This window comes from Muscardinus avellanarius (assembly GCF_963383645.1).
Source record: "Muscardinus avellanarius genome assembly, chromosome: 4".
Taxonomy (NCBI): domain Eukaryota; kingdom Metazoa; phylum Chordata; class Mammalia; order Rodentia; family Gliridae; genus Muscardinus; species Muscardinus avellanarius.
Window position 1 is genome coordinate 93,293,174 of NC_137789.1, and position 27,284 is coordinate 93,320,457.

A 27,284-nucleotide genomic window follows, 5' to 3' on the forward strand; every position below is an offset into this window, starting at 1 on the left:
TTGCTATTTACATCTTTTAAATTAATGTTTGCCCCAACGATTCTGCTACTTGAAGACTAGCCTAGAATCTGTGTATATGTGAAACTGTTTGCTAAACCCTACAATGTTATACAGATAAATTCCATTATAATTAACATCATCCTTATTGCTCATCCATAAATACTGCTTCTTCCATTGAGCCAGTTGTGTTAAGAGCCCCTTAAAATTCTAACACATATCCCAGATAGTTGTGCTGATACTTTCTCTGAAACTCAGATAAAGGTAAAATGCATGGATTTTTAGTGCAACCCAGGTGCCCGATGAAGAATGTTCTGCCAGAACACTTTAGAAATATAGTACATTTTTAACCTTGGGAGGTAAAGACTGGTCTGGATTGTGATTTTACACTAAATGCAGCATTTAGTCTATTTCTTAAGGACATAGTCACCTTCTAAAGATGTTCCTGAACCATAAAATCATTAGCTATTTCTACTGTAATTTATAATCTACACATCCTATGCAACATTTTAAAATGCTAGCACATGGGGGGCCCTTCTCTAGTCAATGCAGCTGGGAAACAAGTTGGCAAATGCAACTGGTATGCTCTGCTCAGCCTTCCCTGCAATGGAAGAAGGGCTGAAGGGGTCCACAGTGCGCTACCTTCACCCTCTCTGGGCTCAAGACCTCACTAATATACAAACTTGGAACCAGAGGCTGGGTCTTCTGATTGTAATCCAGATTATTCACCAACATAATTCTGCACATGAGAACAGTCTGAGAATATACACTTCTAAAAGCAGGCCACCTGCCCAAGTCCCAGCTCTGACCCTCTCTACAGCTGTGCTCTCAGACCAGCTACTCAATACTCCAGTGCGGTGAGATCTGTTGTCTTCCCTGCTTCACAGATGAGGACCCCGAGTTGCAGAGATTCTGGGGGATTCAATGTGATAACCAGTATGAACCAAAACCTGAAATCGGTGTGCTCTGCTCAGCCTACCCTGCTGGCCTACAGAGTGCTACGTGTGGGACAATCTTTAAGTCCCAAGTTTGCTCATAAAAAGATGGATTTCTAACTTTTATTTTATTTTATTTTATTGTGGTGCTGGGGACTGAGCCCAGGGCCTCCCACACACTAGGCAAGTGCTCCAACACTGCTGCATCCCTAACTATTGTAACTTATATTTTAAAATTTTGCAGAACACAGGACCCCCATTCCAGAAGGATACCTGTCTCATGGGCATAGGCTTACAAGCAAGTCAAGTATCCCACTGCTGCCTACTGTGCCTCCAGGAAGATGCAGGGACCCTGTGTTACTTTCTGTCCCTGGCTCCAGTGACATCCAGGTGTACGTACCATCCCTGAGATAAGGACGTCAGGACATGGGACATCTTTCTCAAATGTCAACTGATATTGAGTTACAAGAAAGGTGAGAGTTAAACACAAAAGCTTTAAAGCCACCCTGCTGGATCTAAACCTAGATATTTGGCAAATTATCTAACTTCAGTTTTCTCCTCTATACAAGGTGAATAACTGGAGTACATAGCTCAAAGGGTTATTGTAAAAGTGAACTGAACACGTGAAAGGCACTTAGAAGAGTTTCCAGTATGCTCTTACTATAATGTTATCCATGATTATTTCTGAGCTTGGGGCAGCTCAAGTAGTAGTAACTCTCTGTTCAGGGTCCTTGTCTACAGTGCCAGCCTGTGCCTTGATGAGGTTCTATTTAAATAGGTTTCACTCTTAAGGTGTATTCTAGCACTTGAGTGAGGGGGGAACCCCACTCTCAATGCATCCTTTGCACTGCATTTGACTATCATCTTTGTCCTGTGTTTTATATGGCTCCAGTGATTGGATTTGCTAAGCATCATAAAACTACGCAAGAATGGGATACCTTTGAATGGGCTCAATGGAGAAGGCTGGGATCATGCAGGGCAATAACAAATGGAAGTCAGATGGAAACATGGGGGAAACCTGGGGTTTCCTCTAAATTATAGGAAATTGGTGCCACCTGACTGTAAAGGGCACTTTCCCTTGGCTTTCTGGAAGTCATGAGGTTGACACATGGTAGAAGAGACAGGGAAAGGTGAGTAGGGAGGCAGTGACTCCTTCACAAGTCCTCCACCATGCCTTCCTTCACCTAACTACTGCCCACCTCTTTGAGAAATAGGCTAGGCTGCCCCCGTCTATAAAACCTTCCCAAAGGACAGTAGTAAAGTAGGTTCCTGCCTTTCGTTGGACACCTCTTCTCATGCCCGAACACTTCCTTGTTTTGTTGTATTAACTGTTTATCCTTCCAACATCTCCTATTCCCCCAACTAGACTTTTAAGCTCCTCTACAGTGGTGTATGGATCTTACAGTTGATTCTCTCGCTATTTTGATTCCTAATAAATTGCTCTTAGCAGCCAGAGAGGTGGCACTGCAGAAGGGAGAAACGCTGCCTGAGGTCAGGAGCCTTGTTCTAGGCCTGGCTTGGAACAACTGTGTGGCCTTCACAGAACTGCCCCTCCTCAGAGACCGGCATTCATTACAAGTGCCTTTTCGACTGATTTGTAAGGATTCTGGGCAAGATACTACTGTTACTTGGCAGATATCATAGGAGTCAGACATGGACCAAGGACTTCATAGCTATCCAGCCACAGATAATTATTATCCAACACTTCCCACCAGACTCAACCCAAAAGAGCTACAAAATAGGGAAAGCACAATTCCTAGGCCAAGAAAATTATGGTTTATCTCAGTGCTTCTAAACCCTGAGAACTGAGGATCTTTATAGTATATCTATAAATGCTTGAGTCCCACCCTAGACCCATTCAGTTAAAATATTGGGGGCATCAGTTTTTTCTTTTCTTTTAAGTCTTTTCAAAGATAGATAATAAGAGAACTACAAGTCTAGCTAAAGAAATGAGACAATGGCATCAAAACAATAGACAGTAGTAATTCACAAGTTATATATACACAACAGTACAAAAGATGCTGTATGATACAGTCAAGCTAGGGCAAAATAAAATGCCTTAGACAATGGCACAGAGGAAGAAAAAGATGACTTGAAACAATAGGATGAGTGGTAATGTCAGCCTGACTTGTCTGTGACCCTCAGGGCTGAGCACAAGCCCTGGTGCACAGTGGCCCTGGAGCCATATGAATAAACTAAGTTGTGGCAATAAAATGGTGAAGGACATGCCAGGTTGGGGCACAGTTTGTACAGAGACAAGAAGGTTGGAAGATACTAAAAACTATAAGAAAATTAGTTTTGCTAGGGCAGGTAAATGTATCTGAGGGTGAAGCTGGAGAGAAAGGGGGAAGATAGAGTAAGGCTCTTCAAATGACAGAATTCGGATAACATCTGATGACAACCTAGATCCTCTGGAAGTTACTTTTCTATCATTTTAACTTTTTTGTGTGTGGTACTGGGATGATATCCAGGGGCCTCCTACCTCCAGGCTATACTCTCAGACCTATTTTATATTTTATTTAGAAACAGGGTCTCACTAAGTTGCTGAGAGCCTACTAAGTAGCTGAGGCTGGTGGCTTTGAACCTGTGTGATCCTCCTGTCTCAGCCTCCCAAGCACTGAGATTACAAGTGTGTGCTACCACACCGGGCTCCTTTTCCTTCATTTTAAATACTCAATTTCAAAGATGATAGTGGGTGGGGCTTATACCTTGAAAATGTCTATCAAAACTGCCTAGCTCAGCCTACTTTCTTTCTGGCTGCTTAAAAGTTACAAGGATTCAAGATAAGACACACACAGAATTGAAAGAAATTAAAACAAGGAGCCCCTTGCAATGGTCTAAGTGGTCTTCCCCTTCCACTGGAAGTCTTGGAGTGTGTGTATGTGTGTGTGTGTGTGTGTGTGTGTGTGTCCAAGTATTGAACTCAGGGATTGTCTATACCCGCATACCCTTTTATTTTTTTAATTTTTAAACAGGGTCCCCCTAATTTGCCAAGGCTAGCCTAGATCCTGCTATCCTTTTGTCTCAACCTTCCGAATAGTAAAATTGTAGGCATGTGCCTCTGTATCCAATCTAGAGGCCTGATTTTTAATCCTGGGGAGTGGATTCAAAAGGAAAACAAAGTTATTGAACACCTTGGAAAAGGATCCTATGAAACTCAGGAGGATGGCTGCTTACAGATTGGTTCTTAGGTTATTTCCTGTCTTCATCTAGCAGTTGGTACCCTCTGCTATGGAGAGAATTGGTAGGAAAGTCATCAGGGTTTGACTTTTACATGAAAACTCATTGAAATCCATAATTTTTTAAAAAGACAAAACAACTGGAGCAATTTAACAACAAACACGGTAATGGATAACCATTAACAAAAGAAGCTATGTCTAGAGCTCATAACTAGACTTTATAAAGATCTAGCAATCATTAAAATAGACAACTCGAGAAAAAGATGCTAAGAATTTTTTGAATTGGTAGCTCACAAAAGAAGAAATCTAAATGGTGAATAAAAAGTGAAAAGATAAAAAAAAGACAAAATATAAAAACACCACCCAGTGCTTGCAAGTAGATTTAGTAAGAAGGAAATGTTTCCCCGGTTTTCTGTTGCTTGGTTTCATCTGATCGGTGACATTTCAGGATGTTCACTGTCAAAATTACATAGGTGAATAAAATAAGAACATACATTATAATACCCACATTTTGATTAGAAACTCCCAGCCCAACCAAGTATCTGAGAAGAGTTTAACAATTTCAAAACAGAAACTTCCTGTTGGATTTTCAAAACTAATAGTTTCCCATGATTCATTTACAAAAGTAAAATACACGCATTGGAAGTTCTTTATGGCCTAGCAGGCAGAATTTAATATTGAAGAAAATAAACAAATGAGCCATCTTTTGATGTATTTTATTCTTTCCTTTCATAATCTTTATAAATCTACTGTCTCCTATACAGGTCAGAATTTATACCCAAACATTCTATACAAAGGAGTAGTTAGATTTAAAAACAAACAAATAGCAACAACAAAACAAAAACAAAAACAAAGTTGGCAAAAAAAGATGCAGTTGTACTTTTAAGAAAAGTAGTTTAAAAATGGGCTATGTGTGAACAAAATAGTCAAAAAATGGTTATTTATATGTATGTTTCTTATTTTTACTAATTTTTGATGCTTGTGTTGATGAGCTAGTCAGCTGCTTTTTTTTTTAATAACCTTATTAAAAATACAAACCCAAACCACAAACAAACAACAACAAAAAACCCAATCCTATTTGTCAGAATTTCACTCTGGCCCCAGAGGGGGGAAAATTCTCTGATGAACTTGGATTTTAGTAATTGTTGATTAAACATAATACTTGAATTATTTGTGTATAGGACATTAACCAATATATCAGTCACCTTTATGAAAATTTCTCTTCTTATCCAGGTGTGGACTGATGGCAAGGGAATTAATTTATATAGATCAAATAGGTTAAAATTGGGACTTTTCACACAACAATAATCAGACAGCAGAGGTAAGCTGGTCTTAGTGGGGAAAATCTGAGAACCTGGTTTTGTGTAGCCACCTTTTAAAAACATAGTAATATTTATTTAATTAGGATTTGTTCCAAGTGAGCATTAACCAAAAAAGTTGAATTAAAAAATTAGAAATGAATAACTGTTGTATTGATGATAATAAATATTTTGAAAAGCAGTTTTCGATATCTATTTTAGAGAAATAAAGGAGAATGATCAGAAAGAAGAAAAGCAGGAAGTAGGAATGGTACCTAGACACCAAGGAGAGGGTTTCATTTATAGAGAAGCAGCGCCACCTGCTGGTCAACCTGCATTCCAAGACACTGCAGTTTGGGGCCATCTATCTTGCAATCTAGGCATAAATATACAGCAGTATTTCTCAGCCGCTGTTATACATAAGAATTTTATTACCAGTCGGCAGATTTCTAACACACTGGTTGCAGTTTAATAATCCTCTATTACCTGAAGTATGGGTTATATAAAAACCTAGAATGTTAATTGTTGACAAACCAATTCTAATATGTAAAGCACTGTAAGTCACCTAGTAAATATTCAAATAAATAAAAAAGGATAGTTCCTTTTGTCTTAACAATGCGTTATTAAACACCACAACTTGATCACTTACATAAAAGTAATGTTCGTGCAATTCAGTGCACTAAAAATACCAGGGAAAATATCATTATAATTTTACCAAGAGCTTTTCATTTATAATTGAAATAAAAAATATTTTGCAAAGAATATTTTCACCTTTTTTCAAAAAAATATCTAACCATAGTGTCATTTAGAAAAATTCCTCATATAACAAAGCCTGAGTTACAAATAACTAAGATTACATCTATAAAATGTTATATATTTTAAATGGCAATAGGGAAGTTGTGGAGAATATGTCACTGATATATTGAACAGAGAAACACTACCTGTCATTTTTCAGAAAAAAAGATCACACAAGCATGATAGCAAAAGAACAATAAAAAGAAGAAAACAGGGATGTGATAGTGTCTCTGATGATATCTGCAAAAGAAACTGTGAAATAAATTAACACCCAAACACCCGCGAAAGGCATATTGTAGCTCCATCGAAATGGATTGTTATGCAACAGAGGTTGGTGATTTTGTAAGAACAGAAATAAAGCCTAGGCTGTGGAATCTGATGGTGATAACTAATGACCACACTACTTAAAACTCTGGTTTGATCTTTAACAGAAAAAAAATCAAGAATAAAAAATGTACTCCAAAGAATAGATGAATGAAAGCACTAGGGATTGTATTTTTTCACTTGGAACAAATAAACCCAAAATGAGATCAAAGGGCCCCAGAAAATGAAAAATGACAGTTCCTATGTTGCTCTGATTTGATCTCAAGCAAAACTACCATGCTGAGCACATCCCAGGGTTCAGGGGGAAGGAAGGGCCATCCTTGGGTTGTTCTGGGAAGGAGGTGAGTGCCAGAGCCCATTCAGCTGATGGAAAGCCCACTCTAATTTCTGAAAGTTATTGAGATTTAATCTCTAACAATAGCAAAAACTGTTCAGACAGCAACCCAAAGAGCATCCCTTGAAACATATAAGCACAATTATGTTATTTCAAATAGAAACTGAGCTGGCTGAGACGCACGAGTGAAGGGAATCACATGTCAGAATGCTTCCTTTGAGTCCAGAGCACCTCCCGTTATCTACAGAGGGAACTTGGCTAGAAGGGTAAGAGGCTAGGCAAAGGGCATTGCCTCTCCCACTGGCATTGCCTACCGCTGGCTGTGGAGAGACACTCTGGCCAGGAAGAATTTTAGGCAAATGAGAAGGATGAGGGAATTTGGTGGGGTTTGGGGCTGTCAAGATTTAAGCTGGAGAGTGTACTCTACTCCCAGCATGTTAGGCCCACAACATAAAGTCTAGGCAGCTGGCTTGAACTCTCATGATTCAAGGTATAAGCCTTTCCTTCGGCAACGATGGATAAGTTCAAATCCATTCAGAAGCAGAGGTGAATGGAAAGAGTTTGTTGTACTTCAGACAGAGTGAGGTCCGCTGGCAAGACTCAAGTACCCAATGCCACATGCTCTCAGGCCCGTTAAGGAGCCTAACCAGGTGCCTGCCAGCAAGAGCAATGGAAGAAGTGTGTCACTGTCAGAAGAATGGTGAACAATTCTACATCAATTCATTCAAGAGGTGGCCAGCAGTCAATGAAACTGGCTGGTCAGAAACAAATCCTTTGTTCAAGATGATATCAGGAAAGAAAGTGAAGATATTTGGCTTGAGTCAATCTTTTCTCTCAAGACATAATCCTGACAGAGTTGACATGGCATTTCCAAATATCTCTTGAATTCCCCCTGCATCCTTGGATACTGCATGCAGTACGCCGAGAATTTAAGGACCAGTGAGACCTCTTGTTTATTGTTGTTGTTTATTCCTTGGAGAGCTCAATATGAAAACTGCTCTAAATGGGATTTATGTGAGGTATTACATACAGGATTACAAGAAAGACCCGTCAGTTCTGACTCGTGTTTGGGGGATCCAGGCAAAATGGCTTCATGGAGATGGCAATACCTTCCACATCAGGCTTGCTAAATGTTTTCACTAAAACTTCAAATGTTAAATATATTGGGTTTTGTGGGCCACACACTCTCTGTGGCAACTACTCAACTTTTCCATGGACCTTAAAAGCCAGGGGGCAGTGTGAAAATGAATGGGTATGACTATGTTATAGTAAACTTTACTTAAAACAGGCCCTGGGCCACATTGGGTCCAGGGGCCACAGTTTGATGACCCTTGCTTTGAGGGATGAGAAGCTGCAATCAGTTTGAAAAGGTGACAGTCAAAATCAGGCATATGAAAACATTATAGAAATGCATTAAGTAACAAGAACAAGATCCTCTTGAAGAATAACTAAGCAAAGGGTACTTACTTATGTAGAGATTGCAATTGGCCATGCCCTAAGTCTGACAGGCTTTGAATGCCAAGTTAATAAAAGAAGGTAAGAGATGTGCTGTTGTTAGAGATGGTGGGTTGTCTGGGGAGCCATCAGAAGTTTTTGTACTTCTCTTTTTTGAAATGATATGACAAAATGATCAGATACATGCTTTAAAATAATCAACTTGGCAGTGGGTTGTTGGCAAGAAAGACAGAGGAGAGGTAACAGTGGTAGATTGTCTGAGAAAAACAGAGCCCCTGAAGTTGACAGTGGCCCTGCTAATGGTGAGAGAAGGTTTGAAATAGAGTCTGGAGGCCAAATGAGCCATTGATAGAATGAATGAAAAAACATGATAGTGAGGTACTTATTTAGAATTTCAGAATGTGAATGAATAATCAACTCAGTCCCTACACCAGTCCTTACATCAGGTTGGTTCAAAGAAAGAGAGGCCCAACCCCGCCTTGGCCCTGTTAATCTCACCAAAGAGAACAAGAACCCAGATACTCATAAAGCAAACTGGGGAAGATGACAGTGGGACGGGAAGTCTTGATGCCAACCAGACCCCAAAATGAATTGAGATCAAGACTCTCAGAAAAAAAAAATACATTGTATAGGATTTGAAAGGCAAGAAATGGCTCCCCTCCTCATCTGTTCCGTCTTGTCTTCTCGCCAATAAACCTCCAATCTTCCAAGAACACATTAAATTTTCTGACTAGCTCCAGGTCCATTTTAAAGATGAATAGGTCATGGGGGGGGTTCAGTAGAATGAGAGATACAGGGACCCCAAAATCACAGTTTTCTAAATATTTCAGTGTCATGACAGCAAGGGCTAATACACAAGAAGCAGGCTTGCTTTTCATCCATCAACATGTAGCCCGAGTGCGGCCTGGAGGTGAGTGTCCCTGTGTGGTTCTCTACTTTTCCACAGTTATGTTCCTAGAGACCTGGCAATAACAAATAGGGCAAGCAAACGTGACGAGGGAGGCTCTTCGGGGGCGGTTACCGTTCATTACGTAAGGGTTGGGGGCCTTTGGTCGTGAGGCTACAAATGAATTGTCGTTGATATCTTCAATAACTGACAATGTTCTGATTATTGATAATCTTCAAGCCATGGAACTCAGATATCAGAGGATCAGGAGGAGGGCACTATTTCTGTGCCCCCTTTAAGGAAGAAAAGAGGGGGCACCTTAAAAGAGATCACACTAATAATAAAGGACAGAGCTGTAAGAATTTTATTGGCTATGTATCTCCAGCCCCTGGCCTAGATGCTAAGAATTCATAACCAGAAGAATAACATTGACATACTACAAGATTTTTATACTCAAAGAGAAATTTCATTATTTTTTCCTCATAGGGCTTACTAGAATGTTGGTAAGTAGACTTCAGCATTTGAGAAGGATTTATGTCAGCAAGAACTGGGGGGAAAAAAGACTTTTAGGTTCTGTTTCAATCAGAAAAGTGAGAATCATAGTCTCAGAATTTAAAGGGACCCTAGAGATACCGTCTTTCAATTTCCTTATTTTACACACAAATTTTGCAATGTTTCCTGAAGAGTCAAGATGGAAACTAATATCCCAGACTGATATCAACCCCCTCATGGCATTTGTATTGGCTTGTTTCTGTTGAGAATATGATTCCTGATCTAAAAATTAAGCAAAATGATGCGATTTTATTTATTTTTTTAAGTCTTCTGGAGGTAGTGGGGATTGAGCCCAGGGATACTCTACCACTGACCTCCATCCAGAATCTTTTAAATTAATTAGTTAATTAATTTATTTATTTTATTGTGGTACTGGAGATGGAACCCAGGGACATTCTACCTCTGAGCTACATCTTCAGCCCTATTTTATTCTTTATTTTGAAACAGAGTTTGACTAAGTTGCAGAACGCCTCGCAAGTTGCTAAGGCTGGATATGAACCTGAAATCCTCCTGTTTCTGCCTCCCAAGAACTGAGATTATAAGAATGTACTACCATTCCCAGCTAACTTATTTATTTATTATTTTGAGAGAGGGTCTTTTTAAGTTGCCAAGGCTGGCCTTGAACTTGTGGTCATCCTGTCTCTGCCTCCTGAGTCCCTGGGATTACAAGTATGTGCCATTATGCCCAGTTCAATTTTAATGTTCTAGTCTCAACCACAATCCATGGTCTTCTCTGTCGGTAACTGATGTGTCCTTTTATAAGGCTATCTGGATAAGACTCGATCACTTGAGAAAAAGAATGGATTAGTCCTAGTGATTAGTTATTATTCCCATCAATATCATGAGAGCTAGCTGCACTGTTATCTAGCAATATTAATCACTCATTCACTAACTACATGATCTTCATTAAGTTCATCTCTTCCTATTATCATGTGTTTTAATGAAGGATGATAACAATAAGAACACCAAGCTGGGTGTGGTGGCTCTGCTTGTAGTACCAGTATGTGGGAGGCTGAAACAGGAGGATCAGAAGTTCTCAGCCAGTCTCAGCTATTTAGTAAGGCCCTCCACAACTCAGTAAGACCCTTTTTCAAAACAAAGAATAAAAAAATCAGTCTGGAGGTGTAGCTCAAAGTTAGAATGCTCCTGGGTTCAGTCCCTAGTATCACAATAAAAAAAGAAAGAATACCAAATCACAGCATTCAACATGGCCCACCATTTTTTTAAGATATATAGATATATAGATAGATATAGATAGATATCCTAAAATATTAGATATATATCTTAAAAGATTGGTGATGAGTGGATACACACACACACACACACACACACACACACACACACACACACACATATCCACCCACCTATAATCTTAAAAGCCATTAGAGTGGAGATATATATATATCTCCACTCATGAGCTAGGTTCTTTTGTTATCTTCACTTTATAGATGGAGAAGCCAAGGCATAGAGAAGTTCTGGAAATGATCCAAACCCTCAACCTAGGAAGGGATGATGTCAGTTCAGGGTTTTCCCAATTGCAATGGGATGTTGGTGCCTTGGGTAATACAGAGTCTCACACATTGCTCTTAATATAGCAATTGGCATCCACTAAGCAGCCTCTCGATGAATACATCACAACATGACCACACCAGGACTCGTTTCCAAAGTCCCCAGAAAACACGCAAATCTCACCCCTCATCTCTTTCCCTGTTCTGAGGCTCCCTAGGATTGGTGTTTTAATTGCCAATGAGATCCAGTCCACTGCATAGTGAGAGCAATGACTTGGGAATCCCCTAATACAGACAAAAGAAAAGACAGATATCTGTTTAACTGATTCCCATCTTCATCTCAATAGCAGAAATCTGTGAAGGAGCAGACTTCTAGCAACACGCTCCTTGCAAATTTCACACCAGTGTCCCAAGGCTTCTGGACCCCAGTGGCCAGGGCTCCTTTTTCCCTGTCTGCATTTCTAGCATCCTCTCATACTTCCATTTGCACCTCCTGTCTCCTCTCTGCAGGTCATTGTACTCCTTTTTCAGTAACACCTGTTTCGGGCTATGGCTTTGAAGCATCCCTGCTGGATGTGTTCTCTCAGTTGGATGTGTTACAGGCCATATGTGGAAATGTGCTCAGCTGCGCTGAAGAAATGGCTACCTCAACCTGAACAAAAGGCAGAGAGCAATTTAGAGCCATTAGAGTCAAAGGTGAGAGGCTCCATGGTATAGCCTGAGAGAATTCTGAGAGTAGAAAAGGAATTTCATGGCCTCTACCTTGTCCTAAGCAGAAGAAGCAGAATGACACAGAAAATAGCCACAGGATACTCACCCTTTGGACACCCCAAGCTAGGAAGACATACTACCTGGGTGCTATGGTTGGGTTTGATCTGCTTACATAAAGTTGGAGTCAGTGGTCCTGATAATCATGAGGGATGTAAACATTCTCCCATTTGGAAAGACTGATGCAGTCACCTGTGATGGCCACAGCTCTCTACAGCAGAGCTCTTTCCTCATCTTGGCCCTACCAGATGCATTCATTATATTTGTTCCACCTCCGACTCACAGGAAAACGATCAGTTTTGCTAAAATAAAACTAAATGCAAATATCACAAGTCCTTGGGTTTTTTAGAACAAATGCCCCACATTTGATGAAGTCCCTGCCACTCCTGATTTGAAAAATTGGTATACCTCTGCCTATGTAATTTTTATTTCCTGTGCAGTGTTTCTAGATCTTCTTTCCTGGTATTTATCCTTCACAAAGTATGCCTACTAATAGATAATTTTCAAAAGCAATTATTTATGTCCTTGTTTTTTTTATTTTTCCTTACTACAAAACCCTCCCCCTTTAATCTTGTACATCTCAGTTCTTTATGGGAAAGCTGCTCAGAAAGATTTGGGGAAACTTCATAGATGGGGGCAACCTTGCTTCTGGCATGCCACCTATTCTTTCAATGGTTGAGAATCCCTTCATTAATTCATTACTCATGGAATATTTACAGAGCTAGAATCCTTCAGGCCATTTCCTACTCAATTATTCTTGCCAATCTTTAGGCCTAGCCAAAGATGCCAGCATGCTTCATCTCTGACCTTGGAGGGAAAGGAAGCAGCCCCATAGGTCCGTTCTTGACTGAGTGTGATCCAGCGGGCTCCATACCAGAAAACTGATACTGGTCAAAACAAATATCATTATAATGCAAATGGTCAGCTTCACTTCCAGAAGATGCCCATGTGCTGTGGTCTACAGATGCCCCCATGAGCTCTTGACATCTCTGGGACAGCTCTAGCTCTTAGGCTAGAGCCTTCCCACTTCATTTATAAGTTTCTCTGCGCAGTTGATCATCCTTGATGCAGTCTCAAAAGACTGCACAAAAGTGAGTTGGCACTTTTGAGTTGAGAGGGTGTCCTCTGTAGCCCTAGGTAGTACTAACCTTGCTGTGCCAAAGGGGATAGAATGGAGGCAGTCAGCTATACTACTAGAGTTCAGGAGAGTTTTTCTCTTGCTGTTTCTCTTGAATGTGAAAGGACAACTCCACACGAGGTGGCCACAGAAAAAAATGGCCATTTCTGTTAGCCCAACCCATCTGAGCTGGACATCAGAATAATATCTTTTTAAAACAAGAAATTGTGGGCATGTCTAGTAATCTGAATCTAACTAGACACTATCCAGCTATTTACAAAGAGGTCTTTTCAGTTTCCTCTGAGATTTCAAATGTATGGATTTGGTCTGACAATGTTGGACTGGGTTCTGTCCACTAAGATTCCCTGTGGGAACAAGTTCTGCTGGGAAAGCAGAACTCTTGAAAGCAAATGGAAGGCTGGAGAACCCTTAGTTATCTAGGTAATTCAACATGTTGGTTGGGAGACAGCCCCAGAGAGGAGAGCAACACATAGCTATTTGAGTTTGGCCACATTCCCCTTCCAAAAGGTGGTGTTCTCAGCATGCACAACTTGCCATGGTGGGTGAGTGAGGGAACCCAGGGCACAAATGCCTTTCCATGCTGTTTTAATGACCCTAGGGTCGACAATCATGGACACCAACATACAAACATAATGAACACAGACAGAGGTCTTACATACAGAAAAGTAAAAAAGAAAAGAAAATTGTGCCATGACTCTTAGAACAACCGCATGACTTCCTAGGATTCTGTGTGGCAGTACTTCATAGGAAATGTGTTTTGTATTTCCACTAGAGTAGGGCAAGCAGTTGAAAACTACAGTGGATGGATTTTCAGTGAATGGGATGAGAAGTACTCATTATTTTTTCCTTCCATAGATGTAAGGAGACATGCTGTCTCCCTGAGAAAGATGGGAGGAGAAAATCGCATTGCCATACACAGGGATTTTTAAAAATAATTCCCATGAGCTGTAACTGAAGCCACCACATGCAGCTGGAGCCAAGCAGGGCTGGCCACATGTCCCAGCTAGGGGCTCCTCTTGCGTTGTGTGGGCTGCTCAGCCTGGGCCAAGGCTATCATAGCAGCAGCAGGAGCTGCCTGACTCTGACTCCAACCACACACTCAAAAGGGGAGTCTTAGTCAACTCCAGGGGATGGTGAGGGAGGAAGAGCTGCTGGGGAGGAAAAGGGAATTGGTGGAGTAGGTCTCAACCCCAGAGGTACTGTATGCAGCCTGGTGGGTCTCTCCAGTCCTGGCCCAGACACAAGTAAATCTTTCTTCAGTAAGAAACTACATTTAGCCCAAGTCGGAATCACAATGGCTGCTGGTCAGCTGGGGAGAATTAAACTTATGAAGTTTAACTAATAGAATTCAACTGCTTTGGAGCATTAATTGAACCTTCTTTTAAAAAGACTAACTGCTTGGACTGGCTTTTGGATAATGGGCTTCAGCTGCGGGGATCCTGCAGCTGTAGACCCAGTCTTCCTTCCCAGGGATCTTGGTCAGCTCCTGCCCCTCCTGTCACAGCTTCACTCTGCAGGTCTTCTCAGGGAGTGGCTCTCCCACCCATCTTCCCCCTGCCGGTACCTCCTCTCCTGGGTGCCACCACAGTATCCCTAAAACACAGCTCCTATTGCCTTATTGCTGCAATCAAACACCTTAAGTACAGTTTATTACAGATGAAGAAAAAACTCTTCGGCTTGGCCTCTGCCTAAAATGGAACCCTATTTGACCCTTCAGGAGAATTCTTGCCCTGCAGGCTCCTGAATAAGTCTTAACTCCACCCTCACTGGGTGACCAGCTGCTCTGCAGGGGGCTCCAGCACTCCCAAGTTGCCACCAGTTGCCACTACTGAAACCCTTGTCTTTTCCTCTTCTCCTAGAAACTAAATGGCCTATCAGTCTTATTCAATTGGGTAAGTGGTGACTAAGTGTCTCCACTTACCCCACAGAAGGTGCAACTCTCACCTGCATTCAAAGTCCAGCTCCACAACTTACTTGCAAGTCATGTAGCCATGGTGCCTCAGTTCTCATCTACAAGTGGAGCACCATACAGATGTCTGGGTTTACAGTTGTTTCATCTGCAAGTAGATAGTCCCTCCTAATAAGGATTAAGTTCATTAGTATATATCAAAGACACCATATCTGAACCCCAGTGAATGCTACCTAAGTGTTAAATTTCACAACTACTTACTCACACTGGCAGAAGACTTTGCATAGAACAGAAACTACAAGTCTAGCCTTAACATGAATACAAGCTAACACACTGGCCATTTCCTGCTACTACTCTATAACAAACCTAGGTTCCCTGATGATGGAATTCACAGATAATAGTTACGGATGTTTGGATCATGCCCCATACTCAGTTAAGACCAAAAAAAAAAAAAAAAAAATCACCCTCGCCTCAAAACAAGAAAGCAACTTTTTGGCAAGTATCAATATGCTTTCCTTTTTTTCCTTACCAGTAAGCATGGCCTGTTTACAATTTCTACACACACTCTATCCAGAAAACACTTTCTCTTTCAATGATCTGAGCTTGTGGCTCCTAGGATTAAAAGGAAGCCAGAGACCCTAGGTGTTAAGAAGATCGTTTCTATGGCATGCTGGCAAATGTCTTACATTTACTGGGCCAGGTGAAAAGAGTCATCTCAGATGAAGTAATTACCCAGGTGAAATGATGGAGACCATATGAGGAATGAGAAGCCCAAGACATGATGGAGACTAGAGGTGCCACATACCAAATGCTGGATCCCGTCTAGATGGGATTTGAAGGTGGGAGGCCAAGAAGCCTATACTGCCTCCACACAAACTTCTCTCCAGTGGCTCTGCACCACCATTGGTCTGATACTAATTTGAGACAATGCCCCATTGCATCACAACAAATTAGCCACAGACACGCGATGACAATGAACTCAGGGGGCTATCCTGAATGTGGGCTGGGGGATTCCCCAGCTCCATGAGCCGCATGCTCCCACAGATGTTTCTAAAAGCTCTTCCCAGAGGCCCATTTAGAGAGAAATTAAATGCAACTTTGACTTAATTAGCGTTTTAAATGATAATGAATACAATGTAGATTCATAGGAGGCATTTACATTGTGTTGTAAAATTGATAAAAATTTAATAACTCTTTGTTAATAAGTTATGTCTCCCCAGACCCATAAAGCCTAAGGCGCTGCAAACTCCAGACTGGGTCTGATCCAGGCTCTTGCTGCAGGTGGAGGAGGGAGGCAGAGGTGGACTTGACATTTGCTCCAGGCCTGCTCTAATTCAAACCTCTGCTTGTTCATCAGTACTTTATTTCATACAGTAAAGGTCAGACTTTGGGCTCAAGGCGGAGCCCTGACAGGAAAGCTCAAGTGCAAGGCGGGCTGGCCCTGGCATCTGTCGCCTGAGATAGTGGAGGAGGAGGGCAGATGCGCTGCTAACTGGCCACATCTGTCCTCCACTATGGAGGGAAGAAGAAGAATCCACTGCCCGGTAGTAGGAGCTGTCAGGGTGAGTATCCTGACAACCAACCACTTCCCTGAAATAAAAATGCAAACATAATTTCCATGCCACCTTGCATAAGGACCTTGGTTTGGCTTACATGTGGCATGCCAATTTCTTTTCTAGATTGTCTTTAAAGAGCCATATCATTTGTTACGGCACCATGACCCTGGAAAAGGAGGTGTCTAAGTGACAGGGTACAAACAAAAGACCCTATTGTTTTCCTACATTCTGACCTTTCTACTTTTTGTCCCTTAATTCAGTTTCAAGGAATTTCTTAGGAAAACTCGGCTGCCTTTGCCTATTGTTTCCTTTCTCTCTTCCATGTGGTATGTTGTCATGGCATATTTATCTTAAGGGATTAAACAATGCCTATTTTGAGGAGAGGGAGGAGATAAAACTAAATCTCCAGATGCAAGCCAACTACTCCTCCTGACACTAACCTACAAAAAAAAAACACCAAAAACAAAAACAGCTATTTGTTCTGAATATGAGATTTGCCTGCAAATTTTTAGAAATGATCAATTTAAGAGATTCGGTTCAAAGGAAATTTGGCCCAAGCATGATTCTTGCCCTTGACAGTGCTGACGCACACTGCTAGGTGGTAACCATTGCCCACACAGATGCATCTGTTCAGTGCCAGCTGCTCAGTGTGGCTACCAGGAATCCAGTGCAAGGCACTGGCCTCCTTACCCTTCCCTGCATCGATCAACTGCCTTAGACATCACTAGTCATAATCACATGAAATGGTTACATTCTGGTCCTCGCCTATCTGCCTGTCCTGTTTTCACTTCTTGCAATAAAAGGCAAATGGCCAAATCAGGGTGCCTGAATCAGGTTGGCTGAAGAGCCAGAGTAGGATTCAAAGGCTTCTTTAGTGTTTGAACTAAACATGTGTAATGGATATTGACATTGATGCATATTGATGGAGAGGGAGGAGAAATATTACACAGGCATGGTTTGCATGAGAAAATAAGAGAAATTAGAGACCCAGATGCATGGGCTTAAAAAAAAAAATTAGAAGGTATGGGGGATGGGCAGCTATTGGTCAATGGGTGCTAAGTCTCAGATGGACAGATGAGAGGAATCAGTCCTAATATTGCACAGTAAGCTGACTGCAGTGGAAAACAATGTAGTGTATATTTTTATATACTGGAAGATAAGATTTTAAATGTCTCACCACAAAGGAATGATAAATGAGATGGATATGCTAATTAGCCTGGTTTGACCATCACACAATATTTCTGTGTGAAACAGTCACCCTATTCTCCCTAGATTCATGTCATTATAGATGTCAATTTAAAAACTACATGGCTGGGGAAGGAAACTGATCAAATTATATTATGTGTGAGTGTGTAGCAATGAATCACAATAGTATGTATAATTATTATGCACCAATACAAACTTTAAAATGCAGGGAATACTGATTAAGTTGATTTGTGCTTAATATCTTGTGACTTTCCTGTTCATATTTTCCTCTCATCTGTGGTAATGGTAAGAAGAGGGAGTCACTGGTCAAAATTTAGGAGTGGAGAGCTTGAGGAATTTGCCCACAACTACACATAAGAGAAAGGAGATAATTAAAAGGTTTTGTCTTTAAAGGCAGCTTATTAAATTAAGCCTCCCTTTCCCAGGCGCAGGAGATTGTCAGCATAGGTGTGTCCTGTGATAGACTTTTTCCAGGACCATTTCCACCCCCTTGCCCTAGCATCTGATTTTATGTTCTTCAAAATGCCATTAGTTCACTGGAGTGACTTTAGTTCTATTGACAATGTTAATTCTCTGCCCGCACAAACCAAAGGCCACTCAGGCTAAGCTGATTTTTGTTTATTATCTGACAAGGCTCAAGATTACTCTAAACCGATTTTGGTATGTCTCCCTTCAACCTAATCATATTGGACTTCAGCTCTCAGTTTAACCATTGGAGTCGAATGCCTCCATGTGTTATACTAATGCCCAAAATAAAACTCGTGTATGATTTAAAATTAGCTCCAGTAGTTTGCAAGAGTGTGTGTAATTGTGCAGGCTTAAACTATTAGTAAATTGAAAGGTTGGCATGAGTGGCCACATGCATACTTCGGCTAGACCTAGCTCTAAGTACAAGCCTATAGACCTGTTTCTTTTCTACCACATGATTAATTTGCTCTTGCCAGTATTACTGACAGTCTGTGACCAAAATCATGTCAGGCAGGTCTCGGCAGGTCTGGATCAATGTGGTCCTAAGCTGTCACTGCATCATAATTTTAATTGTCCCATTCTATTATACTTAGCAGTCAGATATCAGGCAAGACTGAAATAACATGAATAAACTTCCAAAGAGAGAGAAGGGCATTTCACAAAATTATATTGGGATGGAATGGGATTGATTAAACCCACATCTCTATTTATGTGTATATATTGCTAGACATATAGAAGTGGGGCAGTCTTAAAAGACTGGTGTCTTTTAAGAGAGCTGGAACTTCTGCCCAAGACCACCTGAAGTGGAAACAAAAACAAGATGATCAGAAAATGATGCTGTGTGCACCATTCTAGCCTCCAACATTGAAGTTTTGTCTTGCTCTGTATCCTTACTGGTTGCCATTTGTCTTACTCTTCTAATTTTTTTTCTTATCTTTTGTAAACTAGCCCTTCCTCTCTGCCAGTCTTATGTCAACACAGTTTGTCCTTCCATCTCTTTGTAAGTTCAATAGAAGGAGACGACTAGTCTTCTCTTAAGGGACTTGACCACCATCCTGGATAAGAGAACACATCTTTGAAGAAAGGTGAGTGAGCAGGAGCTGGGCAGGCCTGGCTGTCAAGAGGCAGGTTTTTAAAACCGTGTGAACACTTTTAATATATTACTGCTCCTCTGGGAACCTGCAAATTCTCCTCCCACTTCAGAAAACACGTAATAGGACTTTGGGTTTCCATTTAACGTCCCTTGAAAAACGGAAATCTTTCCCTTTATAAGAAAAAAAAAATTGTAGTGAAAGAGACGAAAGGCAAGAGAAAAACGAATTAGGCTGCCTCCAAAGCATGCTAGCTCAACTGGGAAACTGCGACCAAAGCAAGCTCCATAATAGTATAATGACCTTTAATGAGTGTCTTGGGAAACAATAGAGCCTCAGCATAAAAGACAAAGGGCAAAACCCATCAGGGCTCCGCTGACATTAATGCAAAATGATTTTCAGAACAACTCAAGAATGTAAGAGAAGTAATCTGATCCGCCCATCTGACCTCACTGTGATCCCAGGGCCCTTCTCCTGCCGTTTCTAATTGTCAGATCCTCTACATTTCACATCTGCTCATATTTAATAAAAAGCCCACTCCCACCACTGCTCTGAGTCAACTCGCTCTGGCAAGTGGGCACCACCCAGCCCCACACCAGCGTGGGTCGCCTGGGGACTGCTGTAGAGCCCTGCGGGGGACTCAGTGGAGAGAGAGACATTTTTTTTAATTGGAGAAGAAGGTCTTAAGTGTGCACGTGAAAGGGCTCAGATTGGAGTGGATTTTTCTAACTTATTATGAGTGGTCAAAGGTGAGTGGTCTCACACAGGGAAGGATGAAATCCGCTTTTGTTTGACAAAGTGACGACGGCGGGAAGAGGATGAAACAGAGAAGGGGAACCTCCCCCTGAGCTGTCAATACCAGTTATGGCTTCAACACGCAGCCCAAAGCTCCATGTTTTCCATGGCGGTGGGGGGATGGAGGCACAGAAGGGACAACAATAGTATGTACAGAATGTTTCTGAGAGGAAGGGACAATCCCACACTAAGTTTCTCCACTTCTGGCCTCCATCAATGCTTGCATTAAATTGCACAGCCGAGAAATCCCTCTAATTATGGCTTCTCTTGGAGAAAATGAAAATTATACACACTGGGCACCATGGGCCTCGAAGAGGAACATGGGCTTTGCCATGATTGGTATGGAGGGGCAGTGCCAAGACAGGACCACAGAGGCCTTGACAGAGCCACAGAATCTCCTTCCTTTTTCCACTGAATCTGAGGCCAAGGTATTAGGGCCCAGAGGTTACTTGAGAACAGAAGAAATTGTGCCTTAGACAGAAGGTGGCAGGCAGTTACAGCCACCACTGCCAGTCAAAGAGATGTGGCCCAGGGGTGCCACCACAGCTCACCCCTTTGTCTTCCTCCCTGGCTCTTATCCTGGAACCTGACATCTTGCTGCATATCACAGACAGATTAAGTCCTTTGCGTATTTGTAACCTGAGTCATCTGGATAGTGGCATATAAACTACAGAGAACTCTAGTAGGGAAAATAAAGGGGAAAGACTCACACTGTGAAAACTCTAAGAAAGATTTTGAAGAAACTTCCTTTCTAAGATTTTACACAAAAGTGGTTGGTGCTGTCCATCATCCCTCTCAATGCACTCTTCAATAGGTACTTTTAATCCCATCTCATCCGTTGGTACTATTCTGAAGGAGGAGTGAATCATGAATCAGAGGATAATTTTTAATCATAGATGGAATTTTTTCCAACTGTTCCTAATACAGTTCTGTGCACAGACTATGCCTCAGACCTGCAGTGCAGGTCAGACCTGGCATGGCTCACCACTCTGGCGCATAGAGTGGATTTAGGGGTCCCCCCAACAAAAGTCACCACAGATCACCAGCATACAAGCACACCGTGGTGGAACCACCTTCAACACCATCACAAGCAAGTCAAACATGCTTTATTTATTTATTTATTTATTTACTTATGTGTTTGTTTGTTTATTCATTTATTTTTGTGGTACTGGGGATTGAACCCAGGGCATTCTACCTCTGAATGGTAATCTGGGCCTATTTTATTTTTTATTTTGAAACAGAGTCTCACTAAGTTGCAGAGTCTCACTAAGTTGCTGAGGCTGGCTGCAAACTTGTGATCCTTCTCTCTCAGACTCCCTAGTATTGGGATTACAGGTGTGTACCACCATGCCCTGCTCACATGCTCATTTTTCATGAGAACAAATGTTCAAGAGCTGTGTGCTCTTCCTTTCTCTTTGTAATGGGTGTAAACTAACCCTCCCTGGTGAAAGTCCAGTTCAACAAGCTCTAAGCACTTTGGAGAAGAGAAGATAGATGACAACATGGTCACCCATAAATGTGTTGGGTCCTTTCCAGAGAAATGGATGAGGTACAGAAAGAAGAATCTTTCCTCACCCTCTGCACTACCAGATATATGAAATCAAGGCAAAGCCCATCCTTTAAGGGCATCCGAGTCCTCACACAGAGCACAGCCTTTCCTAGGCTGTTGAGGACACACATCCCAGCACCTCAAACTTGAGCTTTCAGCAAAAGGACACGCAAACTGTGTAGAAAGAACAGCTAAGTCTGTGGTGAAGACAGGGATGAGGCTCGTCTAAGGAGTCTGGTTCTTTCCAGCTTTACCAGCTACAAGCTGCACCTGGGTAGCTGGTTCTTTAACATCTCTGAGCTCATGAGCAACAACGACCTGTGCTATACACTCAAGAAAATCATGGCAGTCTTGTGGGTTTTGTTATTTAGATTTATGATTGTTACAAGACACCTTAGACTATCTTGTATTGGGCCATATTGTTGGGGGAAAATATTAATGGAGCCTCCTTTAAACTAGTCCTCTTTCCCAGGCAAAGCTGTAGAATCCACCAGCCTAGGAAAGTTGGCAGATTTAAATACTTTTTATCAGAATGTAGGATGAAATCTGGCACTAGAGAAATGAGATTCAGATTAGAGACACAGAGGAAAAAAGTATATGTAGATATATATTTTCACATACATACATACATCTGCATCTACACACTTATATGTTGAAATTAATCTCAGTAAAAGCAACTTAATACTAAAGCTAGCTTGTAACCCCATATGCCTTTTTCCTTCCTCCCTTTGATCCAAGCCAATATGTAGCCATTCCCAAAATATTAAGATATACATTTTCAAATATCTGTGTTAATATAGTATCTGAGATGCTGTCACTTTCATTTCCATTTATACTGATTTAAATGAGAGAGAGAGGAAGAACATGACCACACTGTTGAATCTCCATCCTGCACACTAGTGCAAGAAACACAGAAGGGACGCCCTCTTCAGCACATACACAGGGACACAGGCAGCAGGGGCAACGTACCACCACGTAACATCACAATGGGAAGAAGACACCAGCCCAACTGACTCACAGAACCACAGGGCACAATACAAGACAGGGATGACACCACAGTTGGCACACACAGGGAGGTGCATGTGTCAGGGTTGAACTTACAGGCACGGAAACTGGTGGAGCAATCATTAACAGAGACAGAAGAAAGTGGGAAGGCTCTCTCAAGGGTGTCCACGTTACCACGCACACGGCCTGACACGCACGAGCAGTCACGCTCAGAACGTCCGCAATCAAAACAACATGCCCGTCTCATTCTCTTGTAGATGGACATCTTGGCTATAACCATGGGGTGGGATGGGAGGAGAGGAAGAGCAGCAGTTAATGGCAAAGTCACACACGGCAAGGCAGCTGGGATGGAGCTGCAGGGATTTAACACAGGTCTTAGTTCACATTAACAGTCTTGACCCACACACAAAAAAAATGCAGAGTGATTGTTGGTAACAGTTTGGTTGTACATCAAAAAAGCAGTGAAAATATAAATTGCCTTTCTCGTCCCCCAAGGCTGGTGCATATTATTTTTCTCCCCTCGGTGGAGCGGTGACCACAGGAAAAGGGCAGAGCCGAATGCTATTGGGTTCTTGGATGAGAAGAAGAGCAAATTATAGACAGCAAAAAAGTAACAAACATTTCCCCCCTGGCACAATTAATGCAGGAGGATGAAAGAGACGCACAGCCAATCAATTGAATTCATTGCTTATTTGGTAAAATAAATGGTTTTTGCAAGAGGCAAATGTATCTAATATGTAGGCTTTCTAATTTCCATCCATTTCTGGGCATTAGGCAGAGCCTGGGACAAGCTTCCATCAAATTAGATGTGAAACGATTACATGTTAATATAGAATCTGAGGATGCCTTTACTGAACTTCCCGGGAGTGAGTTTACATGATAGCTACAGGAATTTAAATTTACTCTTGACAGAACAAATATCCAAATCTGTCCATATAAGAAATGCAGCTACTCAAGGCTAACGCTGCATATTTGACATTAAAGGAAGTCCGCAAATAAGAAATCATCAAAAAAGCACACGAGACGTTGGTCTATTGGAAGGCATTTACCTACTTATGGGAGTGACTTCTGCGTAAAACTGAATCTGAAAATCCTATATGCTTTTCTCTCCCCACCTACCCAAAATTCAGAAAGCAATCAGGCTACAAGTTAATCAATCATGATTTTTTTTCTACAGACAACACTGGCCAAAATAGATTAAAACTTACAAAATATGAAATGAGGGAATAGGTCCCATGTGAATTATCTTACTGAGCTTTGCACGCCCCCTTGGTAGCTCTTCTTTTTTGGGAGGGGATTGGGGATTGAACCAGGAGCATCTACCTTTGAGCTACATTTATTTTTGGTGTTTTATTTTGAAAACAGTCTTGCTAAGTTGCTGAGAGTCTCACTAAATTGCTGATGCTGGCCTCAATCTTAAGACTCTCCTGTCAGCCTCCCAAGTCTTGGGATTACAGGAGTATGCCACTGCATCCAGCATTGGTAGCTCTTCTACAAAAGTTCCTGGTTGTCACCATGGCAGCTTCCAATGCCCTTCATTTATCCTGCAAGCCAACTTATATTTTGGCACAATGAGATAAGCTTTTTGTACCTCATTTTGATGCTGCAACAGGCAAACATGTTTGCTTAACACTTAGCATGAACCTGCTTGCTTCTCTCATGGGGTGGGAGAATTCATATTTATTCCAAACATCACCTCCAAATAGTGAACTTGAACCAGAGGGGTTATTTGCCCAAACCTTTCACTTGGAAAGTCATTCTCCCCTCTTTCTTTTTCTTTGTAGAGAATGGTTGCCCTCTTATTTTAAAATATGGCTTGTGGTTTTGCCCTCTTTGAATGTTACAGTCACCAGGAAAGGGGTTTAAATCTCTCGAATGGGTCAAGTCCTGTTCTAAGACCTTTATGACTTGCCATACGGTATATTTCTCAAGCAAGGGTAACGTTATGATTGTGAAGAACAGGCACTGGGGAGATGGATGAAAGATCTCTTCAGCAGCATCTCCATTCCTGTGCACTTGGCTCACGGTTTTAGTGACACATTCTTTTAGCATCCTTGCTAGTCTGTTCTGATCATCATGCAGCCCAGCCCTGTTCGATGTGTGGTATATCATTCTTTTGAGCTCAGCTTTTACCAAAACATAATAACAATATAAAATGCTCCACTATAGCATTTGAATAGAAGAATTTAGAAGGGGTGGTATGAACACCCAGAAATCCCCAACAAACAGCAGTGACTGAAGTCAAGAAAAAGGGGGGATGTCTTCAACTGAATACATGAAAATAAATTCATTTTAAATGCATCTGGACCTGATGTACAACTTGGAGAATCAAACCCTTGTTTTTTTTATTCTTAGTTCTTTTGCAGGAAATATTGATTTGTTATTTACACAAAAGAGAAAAACAAAGATGACTTTTTGTTGTTTTACTGTATATAAATTGTTTTAAAATATTTTTTTAAAAAATCAAATGCTGTAGTAGAGGAGAAGCTCATCAAAATTTAGAAATGCTACGCTTCTCGTTAGCAACAGTCCCTGGTTTTCATTTCCATACTGCCACATTGGGTTCATGAACAATAATAAAACCTGACACATATATAGGGAATGAAAGCTTATATATATATATGTGTGTGTGTGTATGTGTGTGTGTGTATGTGTGTGTGTATATATATATATGCATATACATATATATATATATATATATATATATATATATATATATATACACACACACATACACTATCTTTAAGGACACAGAAAGGAGGAAAGATACTTAGGATGGATAAACTTTTGAAACTATTTTTCAGAGGTAAACCCATCATAAAGGGTGACTGAAACCTCCTACTTCATCTGAGTTCAGGAGGAAATATAACAGCAAACCAGTAGCTTTCAGGGACTGTTTGCAACTTCCATTGTTGGCTGTTCTGGAAACCATGCATTGTTCTAAAATTTCATATTGTTAGCATGCAGGAACAGGCTGGAACTGGTAATCGAAGCAGCAAAAAAACATTTGCTATAAGAAGATTAACTGTTAATTATAAGCAGTCACATTCCAAAGCAGCATATGCATAAAAAAGAAAAACATGCGATTACTCATCATTCCTTCCAGTCATTTTTACACTCACACCAAATGCAAAATAGAAATCTCAAAAAAAAAAAACAAGCACCACCACGAGAAGAAAGAAGAAGAAGAAGAAGAAGAAGAAGAAGAAGAAGAAGAAGGAGGAGGAGGAGGAGGAGGAGGAGGAGGAGGAGGAGGAGAGGAGGAGGAAGAAACAGCAAAAATGATCAACACAAGGCTCCAAGACAAGACAAAAACATAAAAATGATTGAACTCCACGTGTTGACAAACCTTCATGAACCACAACATCTAGGCCAAGAGCCACCAACTGGGAGGGTGGCTCTCTACTCCTGGAATAATCCATTTTCAGGAACCTGGTCAGTGTCTTCACCTATATACTTCTGTGTCCACTTTCTTAAAAGATAAAGCTGATTCTGACCTTCTATTTGGTGGGATGATCCATCAGGCTTGAAGGACGTGAGGACCAGCCAGGAAGAGATTTCCTCCAGGCCATTATTCAAGTCATGGACAAGTTCTTTAACTGAAAACTGATGAGGGTTTGCCTTCCTAGTGGTAGATGTTTCAGAAGATATGAGCATTCTGTGTGTAAAAGTACACTTTCCAGTTGTAAAATAATATTTTATATTATATTATATTATATTATATATTGCCAAGAATATAGCATATATCTCCTAATTTGGAAATTACCTCCTTGCCATTTGTGTCTGTCTGTCTCTCTGTCTCTCTTTCTCTGTCTCTGTTTCTCTCTGGCTTCCTAATTCTTCAGGTTTTTTTTAGTGAATCATGGATATTCAAAACCAATCATATTTCATTTTCATTTCTTAGTGATTGTTTCCTTTCTAGATCTGATTTAGGTTAGAAGTTTAATTGCAGATATCAGAGAGCTGCCTACTTTTAAAGTTTAAAACTCACAGGTTTCAAAGAGAGACTTAGAAAATCTCAGTATTTATTTAAAGCAGATGTAAGTTTCTTATCCATTTCTTGGACACACAAGTGCCTCTCTTCGTTGGTGTTTGCTGAGTTTCTTTCTTTGGTAGTCACCCATTGCTCTCATGCTAAATCCCAATCCTCAAAGAAAGGTTTTCTTGGAGAGTTCAATGGCAATACACAGTAGATCTATGAGGACATCTAGTGGATCAGTATGGAAGAGCAGCTGGTGAACTGGTGAGTTACTTGAACTTGCAGGCTGCTCCCTGAAAGGAGGAGAAAGAGGGCCTGCTGTCTCTAAGAATTGAAATGCATGCAATGTCATTTCAATTCAACGGCTGCTCCAATTCACAGCAGATGTTTAGGGACAGCAGGGGCAAAGAGAAGGTCCTAGGAGATGATCCTACAGTGGTCAAAAGTGGCCACTTGCAAGCACCAGCTGACTGGGTCTCCACGGGGCCCTGCTACAGCTTCCTGGGAGAGGGAGCAGACAAGTGAGTTTCTGGCAGGTGTGAATACTGGAGCTACTT

The 27,284-nt window shown here is 41.2% G+C and overlaps 1 protein-coding gene across 21 annotated transcripts in view; it reads right to left on the reverse strand.

Moving 5' to 3' along the window:
• KCNMA1 (potassium calcium-activated channel subfamily M alpha 1) overlaps positions 1-27,284 on the reverse strand; it is a gene marked incomplete at both ends in the record, with an annotated part of 759,101 nt that overhangs the window by 102,260 nt on the left and 629,557 nt on the right. For 6 of the 21 annotated variants that reach the window (XM_080693569.1, XM_080693558.1, XM_080693567.1 and 3 more), the window contains one exon: positions 22,845-23,018. The exons of the other annotated variants lie outside the window; for them this stretch is intronic. In XM_080693569.1, coding sequence (XP_080549695.1) covers positions 22,845-23,018 — 174 coding nt within the window. The remainder of the gene's footprint in view (positions 1-22,844; positions 23,019-27,284) is intronic. 21 annotated transcript variants of the gene reach the window in all.